Source organism: Hermetia illucens, chromosome 1 (genome assembly GCF_905115235.1).
Source record: "Hermetia illucens chromosome 1, iHerIll2.2.curated.20191125, whole genome shotgun sequence".
Classification (NCBI taxonomy): domain Eukaryota; kingdom Metazoa; phylum Arthropoda; class Insecta; order Diptera; family Stratiomyidae; genus Hermetia; species Hermetia illucens.
In genome coordinates this window covers 62570857-62588814 of record NC_051849.1, presented here as the reverse complement: position 1 = coordinate 62588814, position 17958 = coordinate 62570857, and the positions used below count along the sequence as shown (strand labels likewise).

The window sequence follows — 17958 nt, the reverse complement described above, 5'->3', positions numbered from 1 at the left end:
CCAACGAAAAAGAAACAACAAGTTTTTATTACTTCAATTCTTGTGTTTCATTATTTCTATTTGCAGATATCGTCGTGAGATTGTAAGCACTGAGGTATCTGCACATAATAACAATAGGGTTGTCCCTAATCAAAAAAAAAAAAAAAATCCCCTCACCTCTTGCTTTCTTTAATTTGGTTTGGTCGGGTTTCTGAAATTTCAAAACAAGTTGGAAATGGTCGACCAAACTTTGCATTTCCGTTGTATATTTCTATTTTATTTCCGCAAGGCCAAGAAAATGAGTGGATCCCATGAAAATTTGTATGGAGTTCATGGTGACAATGCTCCAGGAAAGCAAAGTGTCAAAACTCGTTTCCGCGATGGGAAGGTGCTCCTCAGTCAGGGCGACTCACCGAGATTGATACGATCAAATTATGTCAGTGATCAAGTCAAAGCCATGTTGCAATACAAAACAAAGGTTAGCCAAAAAATGTCCATTTGTACCTAAAGGAACTATGACGCGTAAGCAAGCTCAATATTTAAATTTTGCGTGAACTCAAATATCAATAAAATGATGCATTTTGGAAAAGGATAATAACTGATTATGAAAAGTGGATCATTTACAAAAATGTATAACTCAAACGGTCGTGGTCCCCTTCGAACCACCTCAGAAGTAGAACTTTATTAAATGGAGGTTATACTCCGAGCGTCGTGGGGTTATTTGTTATGAAGTTTGGGTGCATCTCCCATCCAGAAATATCGGGAGCTCATCAATCCTCCCTGTGTGCTAAGATGGGAAGTACTGTCCCGTCAGACTTACACTGGTTCCTCTCTTTTTAAAACTCCCTGAACGAACCCACGTTAAATTTTGCTTTTCACCAATAAACACAGGTCATTCTATGAATCGGGGATTATCAAGCTTAGGGAAATATGGAAAATTGCAAGATTTTACAGCTCGCAAATATTAGAAAAATGATGGAAATACAAAATCAATGCTTTCCAGCTATTTGTATACGATGTAAGTGGTACCCTATAGGTAAAGTCAGCGCGGCGGCTAGCATCTGAAGATGATGTTGCCCAAATCCCTTGCAAGATTAATAGATGTGTTCCAAGAAATGATGAAGAGAGTGAAAGATGTCGGGTTAAAAATACTGAGCAAAACTCTTAAGCCAAATAAGAGGAAATTTCTAACCGAAAAAAGATGAAAACAGAACAACCTCAACATCAAACAAGTAAATAGATCTACATGACCAGTCTTTAGGGTGCTGCTGGGAAGCAAAACACATGGAAAAAATTGGGATGGATTGGCCCAGCTTCCTCAGATCTCAGACGAAGGCACCTAGGTAAGGTTTACCTCAACGAGCGATATGTCCATTCCCTACCTCTGGAATGTGTTTCCAGATTAGCGAAGGACTGCGAACGTCATCGGTGGGAGCCCATTGAATAGGCGATTTCAGGGGATAGTGCATGAGCCTAGCAACAGGCATGAGTGCTTGAAGTTGGTTTCTCCTTTCCAATCAAGCAAGGTGGCGCCTGGCGAACATGATGCAACGAGAAGTTGTATGGCCAGTTTGATGAGTTGGAAGAGTCATATTTAACATTACTTCGGAGACTCGACTGGACGCATCAAGAATAACAAAAGGGTATTGAATGGTCGGGCTCCAGGCAATCGCTCAACTGTCATGCTACGAAAACGCTAGGAGGCCTGACCTAGCTAGCGAAGACTTTCTGACTATATCGAACTGTAGAACACAGTCAGTTGATCAAGAGAATTGGAAGCAATATAGAAAGGACGCTCAGGTCTAAATTAGAGTATTGGACCATCTTAGATAAGTGGTTAGGGGCAAATCAGGATACGAAACTGAAGGAAGGAAGCGACCCTGGAAACTAGCTATATATACACAAGAAAATAAAGCTCTAAGTCTATAAATCATTAATAGGACCTATGCTGTTTCAGGTACGAGACATGAACTATTATCACCTATCCGTGAACTGAAAGAATGTCTTTGATAGGCGGGTCCTTGAGCGAAAAGTAGGAACAAATATGGTACAATCATGAACTGTATGAGCTGTAGCAAATTCTTTAAAGGATATACGTTGGAAAAACTGAGAGACGTATGCCAGTAGGAGAACACTTGAATCTCACAATTAGGTTAATTTGTCCATGAAGAAGGCAACTGCAGGCATTGCCGGTAGGAAGTTAAGTTTGAGGGGTTCCTTAAAAGTGTAATGACGACGACGGTGAAATCTCTATTGTAAAATGTTACTGAAGTAGAGTAAAGAAGTAAGCAAAATTGCTTAATATTTTGAGAATACATAAAAGTTGACAACCAAACGAATGAGTTTCAGTCAGTATATCTATCAGCATATTTGCGAAAATGAAAATGAAATCAAAGGAAGACTAAAATGGATACTGTCCAATTTCACAATATAAAGTTGACGTCACGAAATATACCACAATTTGTATCGGCCTTACAAATTTTCGTCTTCTTTATGTGAAGATCTTATACTATTTGGTGTTATTTGCACCAAATATTTGAAGTTGGCACCTTGTAATACAGAGGAATTCTCAACCCTATTACTAATGGAAATATTTGCACACCAATGAACAGTCTTGCGATTGAGTCCTTCATGATTCAAGCGCAAAGCACCACAACGTTTACTGTACGCTGGGGTGGAACATCAAAGGGTCTGATTATGTTCAGTGATATATACCGTATCTAATCATTTCCTCCTTTCAATTGTTAAAATATACAGCAGGGAATGTGTTACGGTCTCGTACGTCCTACATGTAGACATACAAGTAATTTGATACTCAACTGAGCATGCAATCGCATGAATTTCTTATTCCTTCGAAGCATAATTCAAGAGCAGAAGTTGGTGTTGAGCAAGGGTAGATTGAATCGATTCTGTGGGTCGTAATGGAAAATAAAATTTAAGTAAGGTTATCTTAAGTCGAACCCGATTCCCTTTGGGTAAGAGGGAAAAGTTTAGTTTACGCAAGGCTCAATCAATACCAGACAGAGAGGAGGTACTTATAGCACTTTCAAGGCAGGTCTAGTGTATTTGCAGAATGGTATCCTTTGCCATATTAGACATCTCAGGTTTCTTTTCCTTTTCGTAAGTGGTATGGGTTGTATGCTCCTTGCTTAATATTCCAACTTCACCTGAGAGTGCTATCAATTTAGACAGTTTCTTTGCAATTGAATTTCTGATTTCAGTAGTACTACAGGAGAATGGTAATGACGTCCATAATATAACGAACATTATTATAATGAAGTCAACAAAAAATGCTGTTTATTTTAACAGTGCCTTTACGGTACATCAAACACATATTTTTCCTTAATGTCGAAGTCTTTGAAGTCCTATACATTCCATATTTGAAGCTAATTAATTATACTTTTTATTTTTTGTTTCCCTTTAGAAATACATACCCAAACTTCAACCTACACAGCATTTCATTTTCCAGGATTTTATGAAAATATTGTCCACCTCCACCAAACTTTGATAAAGTTACATTATATGTTCTTACCTCACATGAATCTTTCATGCCATTCGCATAACCGGCACACAAAAACGATGGTAAAATCTTCTTTTTATGTCCTGCAGTATGGAACATTTCCTGACAAACGCTGTTCTCTATAATTGGGACCTAAAAATACAATACGGTGTGACAATAGAAAGATAACGCTACAACGACGAAAGCAGATACAGTGAACTAGTCGTGCTTGAAAATATCTTTATATTCTTGAAGCGCACAAAAACTGTAAAATCTATATTTACCTGTACTTCCTGTAAAATTGTTGGTACGCCACCTCCATATTTAAGACGTCCCCATCCTGTGACTGTTGCCATCCTTCCTGTGAAATCTGCTGTATCTGAAGGCATGCAAATTGGCACTGGAAGTAAATGTAAAGGAACAGGAAGGAAGTGCATGAGTAAATTCATTCGAAGCAGATCCTTAAAAAGAACTATTAGGTGATGTGAATAACGTGGGAGCTGACACATTGCAAATTTTGAAATGGATTTATTCATAGCTTTGATATGTGTGCGAGTATCTTTTATGAAGGCATTATTATTACGTATTTTGGGTTGTACTACCTTTAGGTTGGTTAGAAGAAATGGAATGGAATGATATAATGTGTCAAAACGGAAGTATACTTAGCCATGACCCCACTTAACCTAATTCAACAACATTACTGGAAACTTCCCTTAACTTTCTATCTGAGATCTCACCAAGGACATGATAAAACTTTAATGTGAGAAAGACTCCACTAATGGTCCTCGAATATTTCACCAAATATAGGAAAGCAGATGGTCGAAGTATCTATTATGGATGAGGCAATATTGATTTTCAGGTGTTTATGTTTGATATCCAATTATAATTGGAAATTACTTCCGCGTATGGGTACTATTTCAATGGCAAAATTCAAACCAAGTGGAAAACAACAAAACGTAACAGATTTGCTTTGTCAAGGGTGTTATAATTTTTGGTTTGCAGTCTGTACACGCCTTGTTTTGTAACTTTTCATAAGATCCCGTTTGAACTATGAATAATTCATATTTATGTTGTTATGAAACCAACTTTGAAATATAAGCGCCCAATGTCATTGATTTGCCATTAAGTAAAATAAATTACTCACACTATACAGTTTTCCCGGAATATGTTAGGGTTGTACGGAGAGTACTTGTATGAGTTCTGATATACATATTTTGTCATTCAGCGGTCAAGCAAATGTTTTTTTAGGCGCCCAACGTGAGTGACTTTTCTTTAAGAGCGGAATTCCACAAATTGATATGACTCAACCAACTCTACTTTCAACTTATAAATAAGGAATCACTTCGCATATCAATTTATGTATAAATTGGCATATAATAAGCTCCTTTTTCTGATCAATGCTATTGGAGGTTGGAAGGCCCCCGACCGATGCTTATGCTTAGAAAGTGAACATTTAGAGCAAGGCACGCCATTTACGGAAAACTAGGGTCCCTCAGAATACTGACTGATATCCACACACGAGTATAGCGCAGGACCTGGTAACAGCAGCACTTTGCTGGTTTAAAAATGTTGGAATGCCGCGACAGGTAGCACAAATGATGGAATGCTAGAAGTACCATGTGTATGTAGCTAAGAAGATACTCAATGATGTCAAATTGCACTTTATTGCGGTTTTATAAATGTACGAAGATGTATAAAAGATTCAAATCTAATATGTGATTACGGCATCCTAAGCCTAATTCAGTGTAAAATGACTGGATAATTTACGTATTAATGTGGTATGCTGAATCCTACTTCATTTTTCTTGGTGACAGATCCCGCGACAATCTGACCATGAAAACGCATTCAATGTTATTACAAAAATGGTTACATCGTTGATTAAAAAGCCACAGAAAAATACTAGGCCATCCGTTTCAGTAATTCTTGCCTGCGCAATCAATATTGCTGCTCTCACTGACAAGCCGGTGGAACTCGAAAGACTCCTTTGAAAGAGAGTGTAGATATTTTCGATCTTTTAGAAACTGGATAAAGCGGCGCTGAAAGCTACGACGTAGAAAATGTCCATAGACTTCTCTATTTTGGTAGCCCACACATTCAATATGGTGTCGACTTTGTTTGGAGTATTTTAAACATTTCTAAATATTTGGAACGAAGTCCGGAGCCAATTTTTTTCACAACACTTATATTACTTTGTAGGCATGGAGGTCTTTGCTTACTGAATTACAAAAAAAAAAGAGAAAAATAAAGCCTTCAGTCAGATTTGCTAATTTCGTGGAAGAAATGCAGGGTCTCCTTTAGTTTACGAAGGAATAGAGGTTTCAAAACCTAGAATTCACTGGGTTTCAATGCACTTTTCGATACGCTAGTTCTACAGAGATTTTAGTATTTACAGCTTATTCTCAAGCGCCATATTCCAAACGAAGGTGCGGATTTAGAAATTGAACCAAACAGGGTAAACGTGCAGATATGAAAGAAGTGGAACAAATGAGAACATCGTTCTAATTGTGCAAAAGTTGAGAGTGAGCGAAAGAGAGTTTGATGATCATTATTATCAACGCGGTAACAATCGGTGTTTGGTTTAGGTCTACCTTAACAAGGGACTCTAAATATAGTGGGGTTAAGACGGTTTCAGGTGTTATTCAAATGAAAGCTGGGGCAGTTGCTCAAAAAAACAATAGGCAAACGTGAAGTAATCTGGGGATTCGTTTATTGGGTTAGCCGTGGGGTGAGAATTATTGCAAAGTTAGAGAGAAATAGAGGAACTTTGCAAGGAAGAGAAGGAGGTCACTTGAAACTGAACCGACATGTAATACCTATAATAGGTTAATGTTATTTATTGTGCAGCTGAGGAGTTGATGGGCGGTTAAGGTAGTGACTCCGGTATGAAATAAAGAATTTATCAAAATTGTTCCTCGCTTGCCGTATAAGGCGTTAAATTTGTGGTTTCCGGGAATTCATTATGCTTCACAAATGGTTTTCGTGATCCGGGTCTGGCGGACTGATTTCCCGACAATGAACTTCCATTTTCGTCAATGGCTTATGATTGTGTTATACAGGGTGCGGCAGCATAACTTCCTTTTTTAAAATGCGCGCCACTCAGTTAGTTGATGTCATAGCGGAGCGCTAGTGGTCTCGTTCAAGAGGGGATACTGTAAAGTTTTGTCGCGACAGGGTTCAGTCGCCATCATGCGTTGGAATAGTGAGGAGCGTGCCTTTGCCGTTGAGGTTTACTTTTCAAGCGGATGTTCGGTTATTGCAACACAGCGTGCATTTCGGAATCGCTTTAATTTAGCCCCGTTGGCTCTCGTCTCAGACCGCAAATCAATTGTTACATGGGTCACTACATTCAGACAAACTGCAAGTGCGACAAAAGGAAGAATTGGAGTCCCTCGGCCCGTTAGATCACCTGAGAACATTGAAGCAGTGAGAGCGTCAATGTTGCGATCGCCACGGCGTTCTGCGCGCAAACACACATCTGCCCTTGGACAATCCGATCGTTCTGTGAGAAGAATTCTTCGTGATGATCGTCATTTTCATCCCTATAAGATGGCGATAGTGCAGGAGCTTTCAGAACGTGACTTCAATTCTCGGATGAACGCGTGTGAGCTTCTTCTTGATGTCGTTCCCGAGGGTGCTATTGTTTTTTTTAGCGATGAACCCCATTTTCATTTGTGTGGGTCGGTTAACAAACAAAACATGCGCTACTGGGCTGACACCAACCGTCGAGAATTGCATCAAAAGCCTTTGCATTCACCCAAAGTCACAGTGTGGTGTGCAATTTCCTCAGCTGGAATTATTGGTCCCTGGTTTTTTGAGGAAAATGAGGTTACAGTGACAGTGAATTCGGACCGGTATGTAAACATGCTACAGAATTTTTTTTTCCCACGGCTAGAAAATTTGGATTTGGGGGACACTTGGTTCCAACAAGATGGTGCAACAGCACACACTTCAAGAGCATCGATGGCTGTTTTGAGGGAACACTTTCCAGAGCGCCTTATCTCAATTAGAGGCGATTTGGAATGGCCGGCACGCTCTCCCGATCTGTCCCCTTGTGATTTTTTTCTATGGGGTTTTTTGAAATCCCGTGTTTATGTGAACCGTCCAAGAACCCTACAAGATTGGAAGACCAACATCCAAGAAGCAATTGCCAACATAACCCCTGCTATGCCAACAAGAGTCATGACAAACGCCAGAAATCGGTTTACGCAATGTATGGAGAATGGGGGACCTAACACCTAACAGATTTTATCTTCAAAACAATGTAAATAAAAACTTTAGACATGTACCTACATTATAAAAAATAAATAAATATTTTCCGATGCATACAATAGTTTTTATTGAGTTTTGGAAAAAGGGAGTTATGCTGCCGCACCCTGTATTATTAACTTTATTGGAACAAATATCGGTACGGACGGTATTTCGTAGCCTAGGCGTCATATAGTAGCGACCTCTTCGATATTTTTCAGATTTTTTGGTTAGGTAGTTTGTGAGAATGGGTCGGCTAAAGAAATGATCAATTTTCAACCACCCGCACTCCCCACCTTACCAACAAATGTCAAAACTAAAACCAGCTCCGGAAAGTACTAATCGAGACGTTCCATTTGACACCCCACATAACTATATTTCATGAAAAAAATGTACACCTCCTTTTACACCCCCTAAATAAGACCTAGAATTATGTAACTCGCTGTATGCGTGAGCGTTTATAGTCTCCACCTTTTCACCAAATTTGGTGTCAACTACTACAACTGCCCCCAAGGCAAATGCGTGTGACAGACAGATAGACAAACAGACAGGCGGACAGAGATAAACCGATTTTAATAAGATTTTGTTTTGCACAAAACCTTAAAAAGGGCTGAGGAGAAGTAGTTTCTTCGTGAATGGAGTTTTAAGATTTCACTCGAATGTCAATTACCGTCGTTAATTATGACGGCAGCGTCTTATTTGGATGGCTTAGGATGCAGTTAATTCATACCAAATTGATAAATTTGAACTGCTATATCTTTGATACTAATAGCCGGATTTCCATGAAACTTGTCATGCGTACCCGCGATACTGTCCTTTCTGCCCGTGTGCTCTTGGCATAAACTTAAGTGGAGTTTGTCTGTCAACTTCTGAAAGTTGGTAACATACTATTAGTAAATTTATTTAATCATATATTGGAATGGGACATATCTTTAGGCCTATATTCCATATAAGCGCACCATCCTTATTTTTCTGCTGTTTGGTTTGAGTAGATTCCGAAAATGAGTCATGCCTCACTTTAAGTGTGTACATGTTGATTCCTTACTCCCGCACTTTACAATCCACGTCAAAAGTATTATAATATCAGGTTCGGAAAGCACTAATCGAGACGTTTCATTTGATAACCCACATTTGCATCCCTTTTACATGCATGGGGCACCTTTTAAATTGCACGTAAATTTAAGTCACTCAGCGTATGCGTGGGATATCAGAGTTCCTACATATCCACCGAAGCTCGTGCGGATTGGTTAGCCCTTTCGGAGAAAAGTGCGTGTGACAGACAGACAGGCAGACAGTGAATCGATTTTAACAAGGCTTTGTTTTACACAAAACCTTAAAAGCATGTGACATTCAATCGAATGTAACACTGCATTTCCACCCACAATGAAAGTTACTGAAAAATTATTGATTATTCTTGTCAAGTATTTAGTATTCCTCTGTTTAGTTAGCTCTCGAGAAAATCAAAAAATGTTATTATTTTAGGATTGGTTGGGTCAATTTTTGTCCTTAAAAATCGTCACTGCTTTGTTTATTTATTATCTAGTTATTTTCCAAGAAAAATTAATTTCCCCAAAATATTTCTGTATCTATAATTGCGCCCTGTTTGCGTTGTTGTACCCTAAACGTTCTCGATATGCAAATAACTTTTCAATTACAAAGACTCCTGCAAGTCATGTTAGTTCTTCCAAATATTACTTTGGATAAGAGAGCAACAGCTACCCTCATTGGTTATTCTCTCCATCTTCCTTCAACTGTAAATGCAAGAAGGCACCCAAAGGCACATACATGTCCTTCCCCATATGCACGTCGTTAACCTAGTTCCACCGGAAATCTAATATTAAATTCAACATTGTGGTCCTTCATGGGTTGGGATGATAATGGTTCCCAGAAAATCTTACATCTAAAGTTAAAGTTTGTAATCCTTTCCCCAGTACAAGTTTGAATTTGTTTCCTAAAAACTGAACTTCTATCATCTTTTGTAAAATATATTGTATTCCCTAGACGTGCCCTGCTTCGCACAAGACATATCAACAGTCGCTACACGGAAGGGGTGTTTGCTTTTGTGTTCATACATATTCGTAATAGTTATTTATTTATTTATTGAGATACTTATATTGCATATATTTTCGGGCAGTTCTGAGCTTGGAAGGAAATACATCTGCCTCGAAAAGCTTTCTCCACATTTTTTTGGCAAGGACTTGAGCTTGGCATGAATACTTGGAATAGAGGGAAAAAGAATAAGAAAGGACCAAGGACATATTGCATTATGATCTTTTTAGAAATAGAAAATTCTTTTAACAAACAGAAGTTGTGCAGCTCACTTCATGCAGAAGTTGACATGATTCCCTCTCTAACAGACTGGAAAGGATAATTTGATAATCATCAAGTTTAAGAGTACAGTTGCTGCGAAATAGGTTGGAATAATTTGTATACTGGAACCCATTTCATAGCAACTGCGCCTACGAAAGAAGATAAACCGAAATATAATCTTACGGTAATTATCCTTTAATACTACACTAATTGTCTTTCTGGTTTGTTGTCAACCAGTAATGGAGCAAAATCCACCCTTTAACTGTCTGTAACTCTCCAGTATGTGCATAATATTCCGGAATATTTCTCACCACCAGATACCAGGCACTTGGAAATACCATGACCTACTTACCAATGTGAGTATCATAGTGGATCGGGCTCTCCAGTTCCAGCAGGGCTAAGTCATTCTCGAAAGTTGCTGCGTCATACTGCCTGTGCACAATAACTCGCTTCACATTCTTCGTCACCGAACGCTTCTCCTCGAGGTCGCCTGAAATATCAAATTCACCGAAGACAGCCACTAATGATGCTAAGAAACTGTAAAGACAATATTATCCTTGTGAGTATGGGCCATGAGGAGGTAATTAATTTTGAATAACAAATTGCTTAAGTAAGTATACCCAGGCTGACAATGTGCAGCTGTTATAACGAATTTGTTCGTGATGAGTACTCCGCCGCATTTGTTCTTCGTGAAAAGTCCCAGCCACGTCGATTCCCGGACAAGAACTTGCCAAGGCCATTCGCCGAAGGTGGAACCTTTGCCGCCAACGATTCGTCCTGATTTAACGTGCGGTCGGACGCCACATTCTTGTTTTCAAAAAAACAGAGAGGAATAAATTTCAATTGTACTTTTAATAGCAAAATATGATTTATGATGCTCACGTAGTCTTCTTCCACCTTGGCTGACCTGATCCGCAGCATTAGTCTCCTCGATGACGTCTTCGTCGACCTCGTTGTCTTCTTCCTCGGTTTCATCGGTTTCCTCTTCCTCTTCGACAGCATCGTTTAGGGGTTGGGTTGTGGGTTTCTTTGTTGGGCGGGCGCTTGCAGACAGCGTGGATATTGTCTGAAAAGTAAAATAACGTAAAAATTAAATTGTGAGAAAATATGGATATTCAATTTGGGTATAACGCAATTTGCAAATGCTCATTGAAGGATTCCAAGGTATACAGAAGGAACATTCTTACGTCATTGGTTTCTGCGTATGGCGTACAATGGAAGCATTTGGGGGAAACGGAATACATATGGTTTTGAGGGGTTTATTTTCTTTCCAAACCTTTCAAGTCAAAACAAAATGTGGGTTTTGAAAGGAGTAAAGGTATGTTAATTTCCCAGATGTGCGAATCTCATTCCGTAACTTTTAATAAAAGAGACGAGAATTGTTTTCGAGATTCGAGAAAATTGCTTAAAAATATACAGACTTTCTCACGCAGTATAGGACCATTGGAAAAGGAGTATTGCCTACATAATCAGAGCCGCAGATGACCTACTTCTTTCTGAGCATAGATACCGAATCTACGACAAAAACAATTGTGTTCAGAATATGTATAACATACTGTCGGCGTACGATGTTTGTCCTTGGCATTTTTAATTTGACGAAAAAATAAATGATTAATCCAGAAACTTCAAAGGATCGTTTTGAAGTTAATAATGGCTAACGGCCAATTCTGCAAGAGATTTGAGATATTTTGGCTTTTCTGAGAAAAAAATGACGGCAATAATATTAAAGATGTCTTTTAGATGGGGGAAAGGCTGAATAGATGGAAGATATTTTACGAAAAAGTATTCTTGGCGAATATTATATTAAATGTGACACTGGGTTGGCAAAACGTTTCGAATGAAGTAAATATAGCTATCACTGCAAGTTTACCTGTGAAAATCTACTATGTTATTTTCCTAGCATGCTGGCTCCAAGCGCAGATAAAGCATATGGTTTGAGGCAACTTTCTTACTAACCTCAGTGAAACAAAAATAAATTGCTGAGATCAGGCAAAGACATAAATAAAGTATAGTTGGAGTTACTCCACTACGTTAAATCCCACCTGATCCCTCTTGGTGGTAGGTCCCGCCCGACCAAGAAAATCCATTAAATGTCGTTAAAAACCAAAATGATCGTGTTGAGATATTGAAAGTTTCGGAAATGTGCTCAATTCAGTCGACGTGGCAGGACACAAGAAATTGGCAAGGGTTCTTGATGCATGGACGGGGTCAGGACGCTAGTAAATTAGTCCGAGTAAAACAAATACCAGTCAGTGTGCTAAATATTGGTACCTTCACTGGAAAGACGGAGGAACTTGTAAGAGTCCTTTGGGAAAAGTGCATTGCTCTGTAAGAAACGCGATGGGGTGTTGCCAAAAGCTGCGACATCGAGCGCGAACGTGAACGGTAAAATGGTTATAAACTTCTCTATTTCAGTAGCCCACATTCTCAATATGGTGTTGGCGTTACTATCTCCGAAGGTTTTGGTGACGCCATTAAAGAAGTCGAGCAATTTGATGACCAGCTGATAAAGCTCATCATTAAATTAACTGATCGCACGATTCACTTCTTAACCGCATAAACACCACACTTCTGACAACTTCTCAATGCGAAAACTGGCAACGTGCCTGTTAATATCATCATTGCAGGCGACCTTGATGTGAAAAGGTTTTAAGTATGCAATCAGGATGGCGAGCGGACACCATGACCTTGTACTTGTGAATACATGGCTCATCAAACGATTCTCTTATCTTCCTAAATTTCATAGAGGGAACATTAAAACACAAATCGACTATATCCTCATAAGCCGCCGATATTTTGCCACCGTCACTGACTGCAAAACCGTTCCCTATGGCACTATCGCACCTCAGTATCGGCCGTTGGTTAAGGTCTTGCGAATCAACCCACCGATAAAAGAGCATGATTAACGAACTAGCCCGTCGTGTATTAAATGGTGGCGATTTTGTGAGAAGGAATAAGAAATGATTTCAGTTACACAATTACAAATCTACGAATATAGAAGAGTCGTGGAACCACGATCCCCAAAGTGGCCTATGCCACCTTGGGGGTCGCAAGCCAGATAAGCGGTTCATCAACTGAGATACCTGGATTTGGAATAATGATAATGATACTTTGTCAAATGAAAAATTTGTCTATCATCCACTTCCACAAACATAGCCGACATTTGGAGCAATTCCATCTGTCACCATCACTGGAGTCCAGGATAGAATAAAATGAATGAAATTCGAGAAAAAGACAGGATCTGACAACATTGCATCAGAGCTCTGGAAAGCTAAAAAACTAAAATCTTGTTGGTGTCCTCTGTTCCTTAAGTCCTAAAAGTTGACGCCTTTCTCAGGATTAATTTATGTAAGAAAGGCTTTCGATTCCGTGCCGCAATATGAACTCCTTCTTTAGCTGAACAATATCTCCCATGCCCACCTGCATAACTCCCTTTACGAGTTAATCTTTAGCTTTTTAGAAGAGCAACAATCCTAAATTAAAGCTCAGTAGCAGCCGTCCTCACGAAATGCGAACCATTTAATACGGGTCCATTATTATTTAATATACCTCTCGGGTTGACTCCTAATGCAATCATATTTTTTTTGTTGGCGGTGGGGTAGGTGGATACGTTTACGCACAGAATTCTGCACTCCCACTAGGTATATGAATAATAATATAACAAAAAATGCGTACGATATCTTCGTTCGTGATTAGATACCTTTCGGACTTCTTTCCTACCTGTCCCCACTAAACTGCTGGCGTAGGTTTGCTTGAAATAAACTCCCGATCTAGCGTTCATAACATTCCGAACTCGGATAATGAAACATAAAATGATAACGAAAACTTTGCTCAAGAGTCAGTACTAGAAGGCCATGCATATTCTGGGCAAGATTTCGAAGAATGAGGAGGCCGGTATTCTCGATGAATGGGGTGAAAAAGCCCTCGTTGAATATCAGGCGATTGTCGAAGAATACAGCAGCAAATGTCGAGGCGAGAAGGAAGGTGAAACAATCATCAGAATGTGAAAGGGCTCTTGCCCCAAGCAACTCCTGCGAAAAGGCAAGCAGCGTCAGCCGGCCGACGAGTCGCGACCTACGAATCTCTTAAGCGACGTGCCCAAAAGTCACTTATGTGCGTCGTTAAGTTCAGCGACGCCTAAGAAGGCGTAAAGCGCAAAGTCATCTCATACGACGAGATCGCCAAGAGAACTAAAATCAAGCTCGTCTAATCCCTACGCCTTCGAAACTCCCGGATCATCATGAATGACTGGGTGGCTATCAAAGGAGTGGAACCCCCTTTTCTGCTTCATATAAATGGAGAGTGCCTGGAGGCACAAGAAAGACTGGCCTTCCTCCTAGAGGAAGACATCGATGTCGCAAAAATACAGAAGCCTTGGTACGGAGGAGGCCGAACCATCAAAGGACTCCAAAGCAAATATTATAATTTATTCTAACACAAGAGACACTGACGATACGTACCTAGAGCATATATCCTCGCTACGAAAACTGGATATCAGTTCGAGTAACCTAGTCGTGAACAAATCAACGAAAGAGATGATTCATTTTTTGATTTTATTGTTAACACAAATTTATCGGTGTGTAACAAAGGCAATACCAAAATCTTCCATTTTTCCGGTTCGAAGAACTGTGACGATTTGGTGTAGGTGAAGTACTGGAGTGTGTCTTACCTGGAGATCTTTCTCGTATCACAGTTGGATACTCTTCATTCTAGATTTTATTTGCTGCAGTGATTAATATTGCCTGCCATAAAAGGACTGCCTCAAAAAGTACTCTGTTCTACAAGACTGGAAAGAGACGGTCCTGGCTGGACTATTGTCAGAACATGGAAAGCACTAGTGAATCTACGAGACTCAGTAAGATTCTGCCAAAAAAGCCCATATTTTCTTTAAAAGTTTGAAGGTTCCTGAACGGAATCTTTTGGTGATAACCATCTAGGAAAACTGCGATACAGAACTTTACTTAGAGGATGTGCAGTCCCAGTTGTGTGAGAGTATTAAATCGGTAATAACCGAGTATAAAATTGGACGGGCTATAAATAGCTTTTTTACATATAAATCTCTGGGCCAGAGGGTTCCCTGGCCGATGATGGTTCTCCGGATGTACACAGCCATCATAACATGCAGTTCTATTGTGGGCTGGTAGGCGCTGAGCAAAAAGCACAATAGGATAAAGCTTAGTAGTATCCGTGCCCTACAGTCCTGCCTGCCAGATGCCATCATTATCGTGCAACTCCTCCCTCTAAACCTCCATATTAAGTACGTGAATGCTGTAACGCGCAATACTGTCAGAATACGTGAGTCTGGATATTGCACGGTGAAAACGAACTAAGTCTGGATTGCGCCACAAACTGGGCCACACGCAGGCCGAACTTCATGAGAAACTGCTGTTGACTTTCCACCCAGGGCAGAATGGAAAACCGGTGTATGCTTCAAGCCTATGACACAATATTCTTCACCGACGGATTAAACATGGTGTGTGGAATCGGTACGAAATTTTTCTCGAATGGATACATAGTGTCCGACTCGAACAATCTCCCAGGATTCGCCAATGCATTCCAAGCGAAAGTACTGGCAATACTTGAACCCTATGGATGGCTGGGGCATGATCCGAGTCTGAAGTATAGCATAGCCATTCTAACCGATAGCCAAGCGCCTATTAGCGCTTTATACTCAGTAGCGAAATCCTGCAGACAGGTTGGGCAGTCCATAAATAAACTGAAAAGTCTGGGTGACACGCTTAAAGTCACTCTTCTCTGAGTTTCTGGTCATAGGAAAGTAGCGGTGAATAAATGGTTAATGAACTGGCCAGGGAGGCTCTGTTCTTGACAGTTCTTCGGTAGGCTTCGGTGTCCCGCTGGCGGATGTTGGGGGTGGAATCTCCTCCCACTACTTAGCAGCCGCGGACCTCTGATGGCGAACGCTCATGACCTGTACCAGGTCAACGCCTATAACAAAACTCAATCATGAAAATTCTAGTGCCACACGCGTGCTAATGCAGCAATATTAATGAGGTCTGCATTGGGGAGTGGCCTATAAAGGACCATTCCAGCAGACGTGGCATTCTCTACAATTCACATTGCCAAAGCTAGGGAGAAGAGCTGGAGGGAGGGTACGGATACTAGGCATACCATTGTTCAAGGGACTGAGAGAGATTTCTAGTTAGAGGGCGGGAGATCTGCTATGCTTCGAGAATGCTACGTGCTGGCTCTAAAGCCCTGAGCCGGTTGGACTACTTTTACTACAGTCGTCCTGGTCTTAGGATTTTGTGGCAGCAAAACGTGCAATACAGCGCTAATTCGGGGGTTTTGCACGTAGACCCCCAATTCTTGTCTTTTAATTCGACAATAAGATTATTTAAAAAAATTTCCTCAAAAAGCTATTGGGGCTGGTATGTATTTTGTTATGCCCATCTTTTTCCGGAAACTTTTAAGGGAGAGGAGGGAGGATAAAAATAATTCGTACTATTTCCAAAAAAGAAACATTACAACCGTTGGAAAACGAGGACGTTGCTAACCATTGGAAAAGAAAATTAATGCAAACAATAGCCATGAAATCGGAAACATACAACAAGCAATTTCCTTTCGTAAATAATAAATTTTTAAGTCTTGTAGTTCGAAAGGAAGTAATGGAGACGAGTTATGAACATCGAAAAACCATTATCGGCTTTTAAAATAATAACAGTTTCTTCTTATTTTGTAGGCAGGGATAGGTTTTCTTTTTATTGGAATTATTTGACGCACAAAAAGGAAGTTATAAAGGGTAAAGTATCACTTTTTGTAAAAGAATTTAAATTTGTCATGTTTTCACTTCTAGTTATTAAAAATTTTTTCATGGTAATTTTCGTGTAATTTTCCACATAAAGCATAGTTCATGGTGGTAAGGAAAGCTATAATCCAAATGCAAAGACTGGGGGTGAAAACGAGATTCTAAAGCGTAAAAATTGCAATATGGGAACTATTCATTACCTCGTTTTATAATTTTGCTTATGGTGTTAAGGTGGAGGATCTTCCCTTCCTCATACATATCTAATAAATGCCTACCATACTACCAGGGACGAAATAAGATTGTAGCCCAGGGGAAAGCTCGTTAGGCTTCATTGTTAGCGACATAAAAATTGACTTGATTTACAGGTAATCACAAGCATCATTTTTAGGAGTGATGGCTGGCATCAGGATTGGTAGGTCATGGGCTTGAGGGTAAAGATAAAGTACATCCCTAGTGCTATACATGGTTCTTCTCATAAAGGTGGTAGACTTAATTGCAATGAACTATGGGGGAGCTTTCTATGCTGGGAACATAGGGACGGAAGTGCTCCTCTACTAAAGTTGTAATGTCGAATCTGTGGTTATATTCAAGCAGACAAGTTGCTGCTATGTGGATAAGACTGCCTTTGATGGAATACGATAGACGTGGAGGTAAATTTAGAGGGGGTTCCGATTCTAACTGGAGGACTAAAATATCAACGTCCTTGTTGCATTGGCCTTTCAGTGTTCGGCATTAGAAATAGCTAACTTTGTGGCAGAGTTTGATGAACATTCACAAAGAATGGGGAGCCCTTTGTATGTATGTTGTTTGTTAAATATCGCACCCGAAATTATTAATTATAACTCATGTCACCGCACGCAGGAAAGTCACAGACGTAGCAATTGATGTCTCTAATTAGCTATAAAAAGATACAAACATATCGGGTAGCTCATACTGTTCTTTATTATTTGCAACAAGTTGAAGTTATAATAAAACTGATTTTATTACATTTTAATAGCGATTTTCAAGTTCCTTTAGGTGATGAAACGACTTTATAAATTGTCAGATTTCATTGAAATCCTCTTTGATAACTTCTTAGCCCCATTGTTTGCAATATTTGGGCAACCGGTTGTGCAATTTGTCTTTACTTGGGTGGAAACGTATTTGGGAAATGTTCATG

General features: G+C 39.7%; 1 protein-coding gene across 1 annotated transcript in view; it reads right to left on the bottom strand.

Moving 5' to 3' along the window:
• Positions 1–17958, bottom strand: part of LOC119646701 (serine protease filzig) — a 213807-nt gene that overhangs the window by 20430 nt on the left and 175419 nt on the right. Inside the window, exons 4-8 of the mRNA XM_038047267.1 lie at positions 10916–11099; positions 10654–10840; positions 10386–10570; positions 3763–3878; positions 3512–3631 (exon numbers count right to left, since the gene is read on the bottom strand). Coding sequence (XP_037903195.1) covers positions 3512–3631; positions 3763–3878; positions 10386–10570; positions 10654–10840; positions 10916–11099 — 792 coding nt within the window. The remainder of the gene's footprint in view (positions 1–3511; positions 3632–3762; positions 3879–10385; positions 10571–10653; positions 10841–10915; positions 11100–17958) is intronic.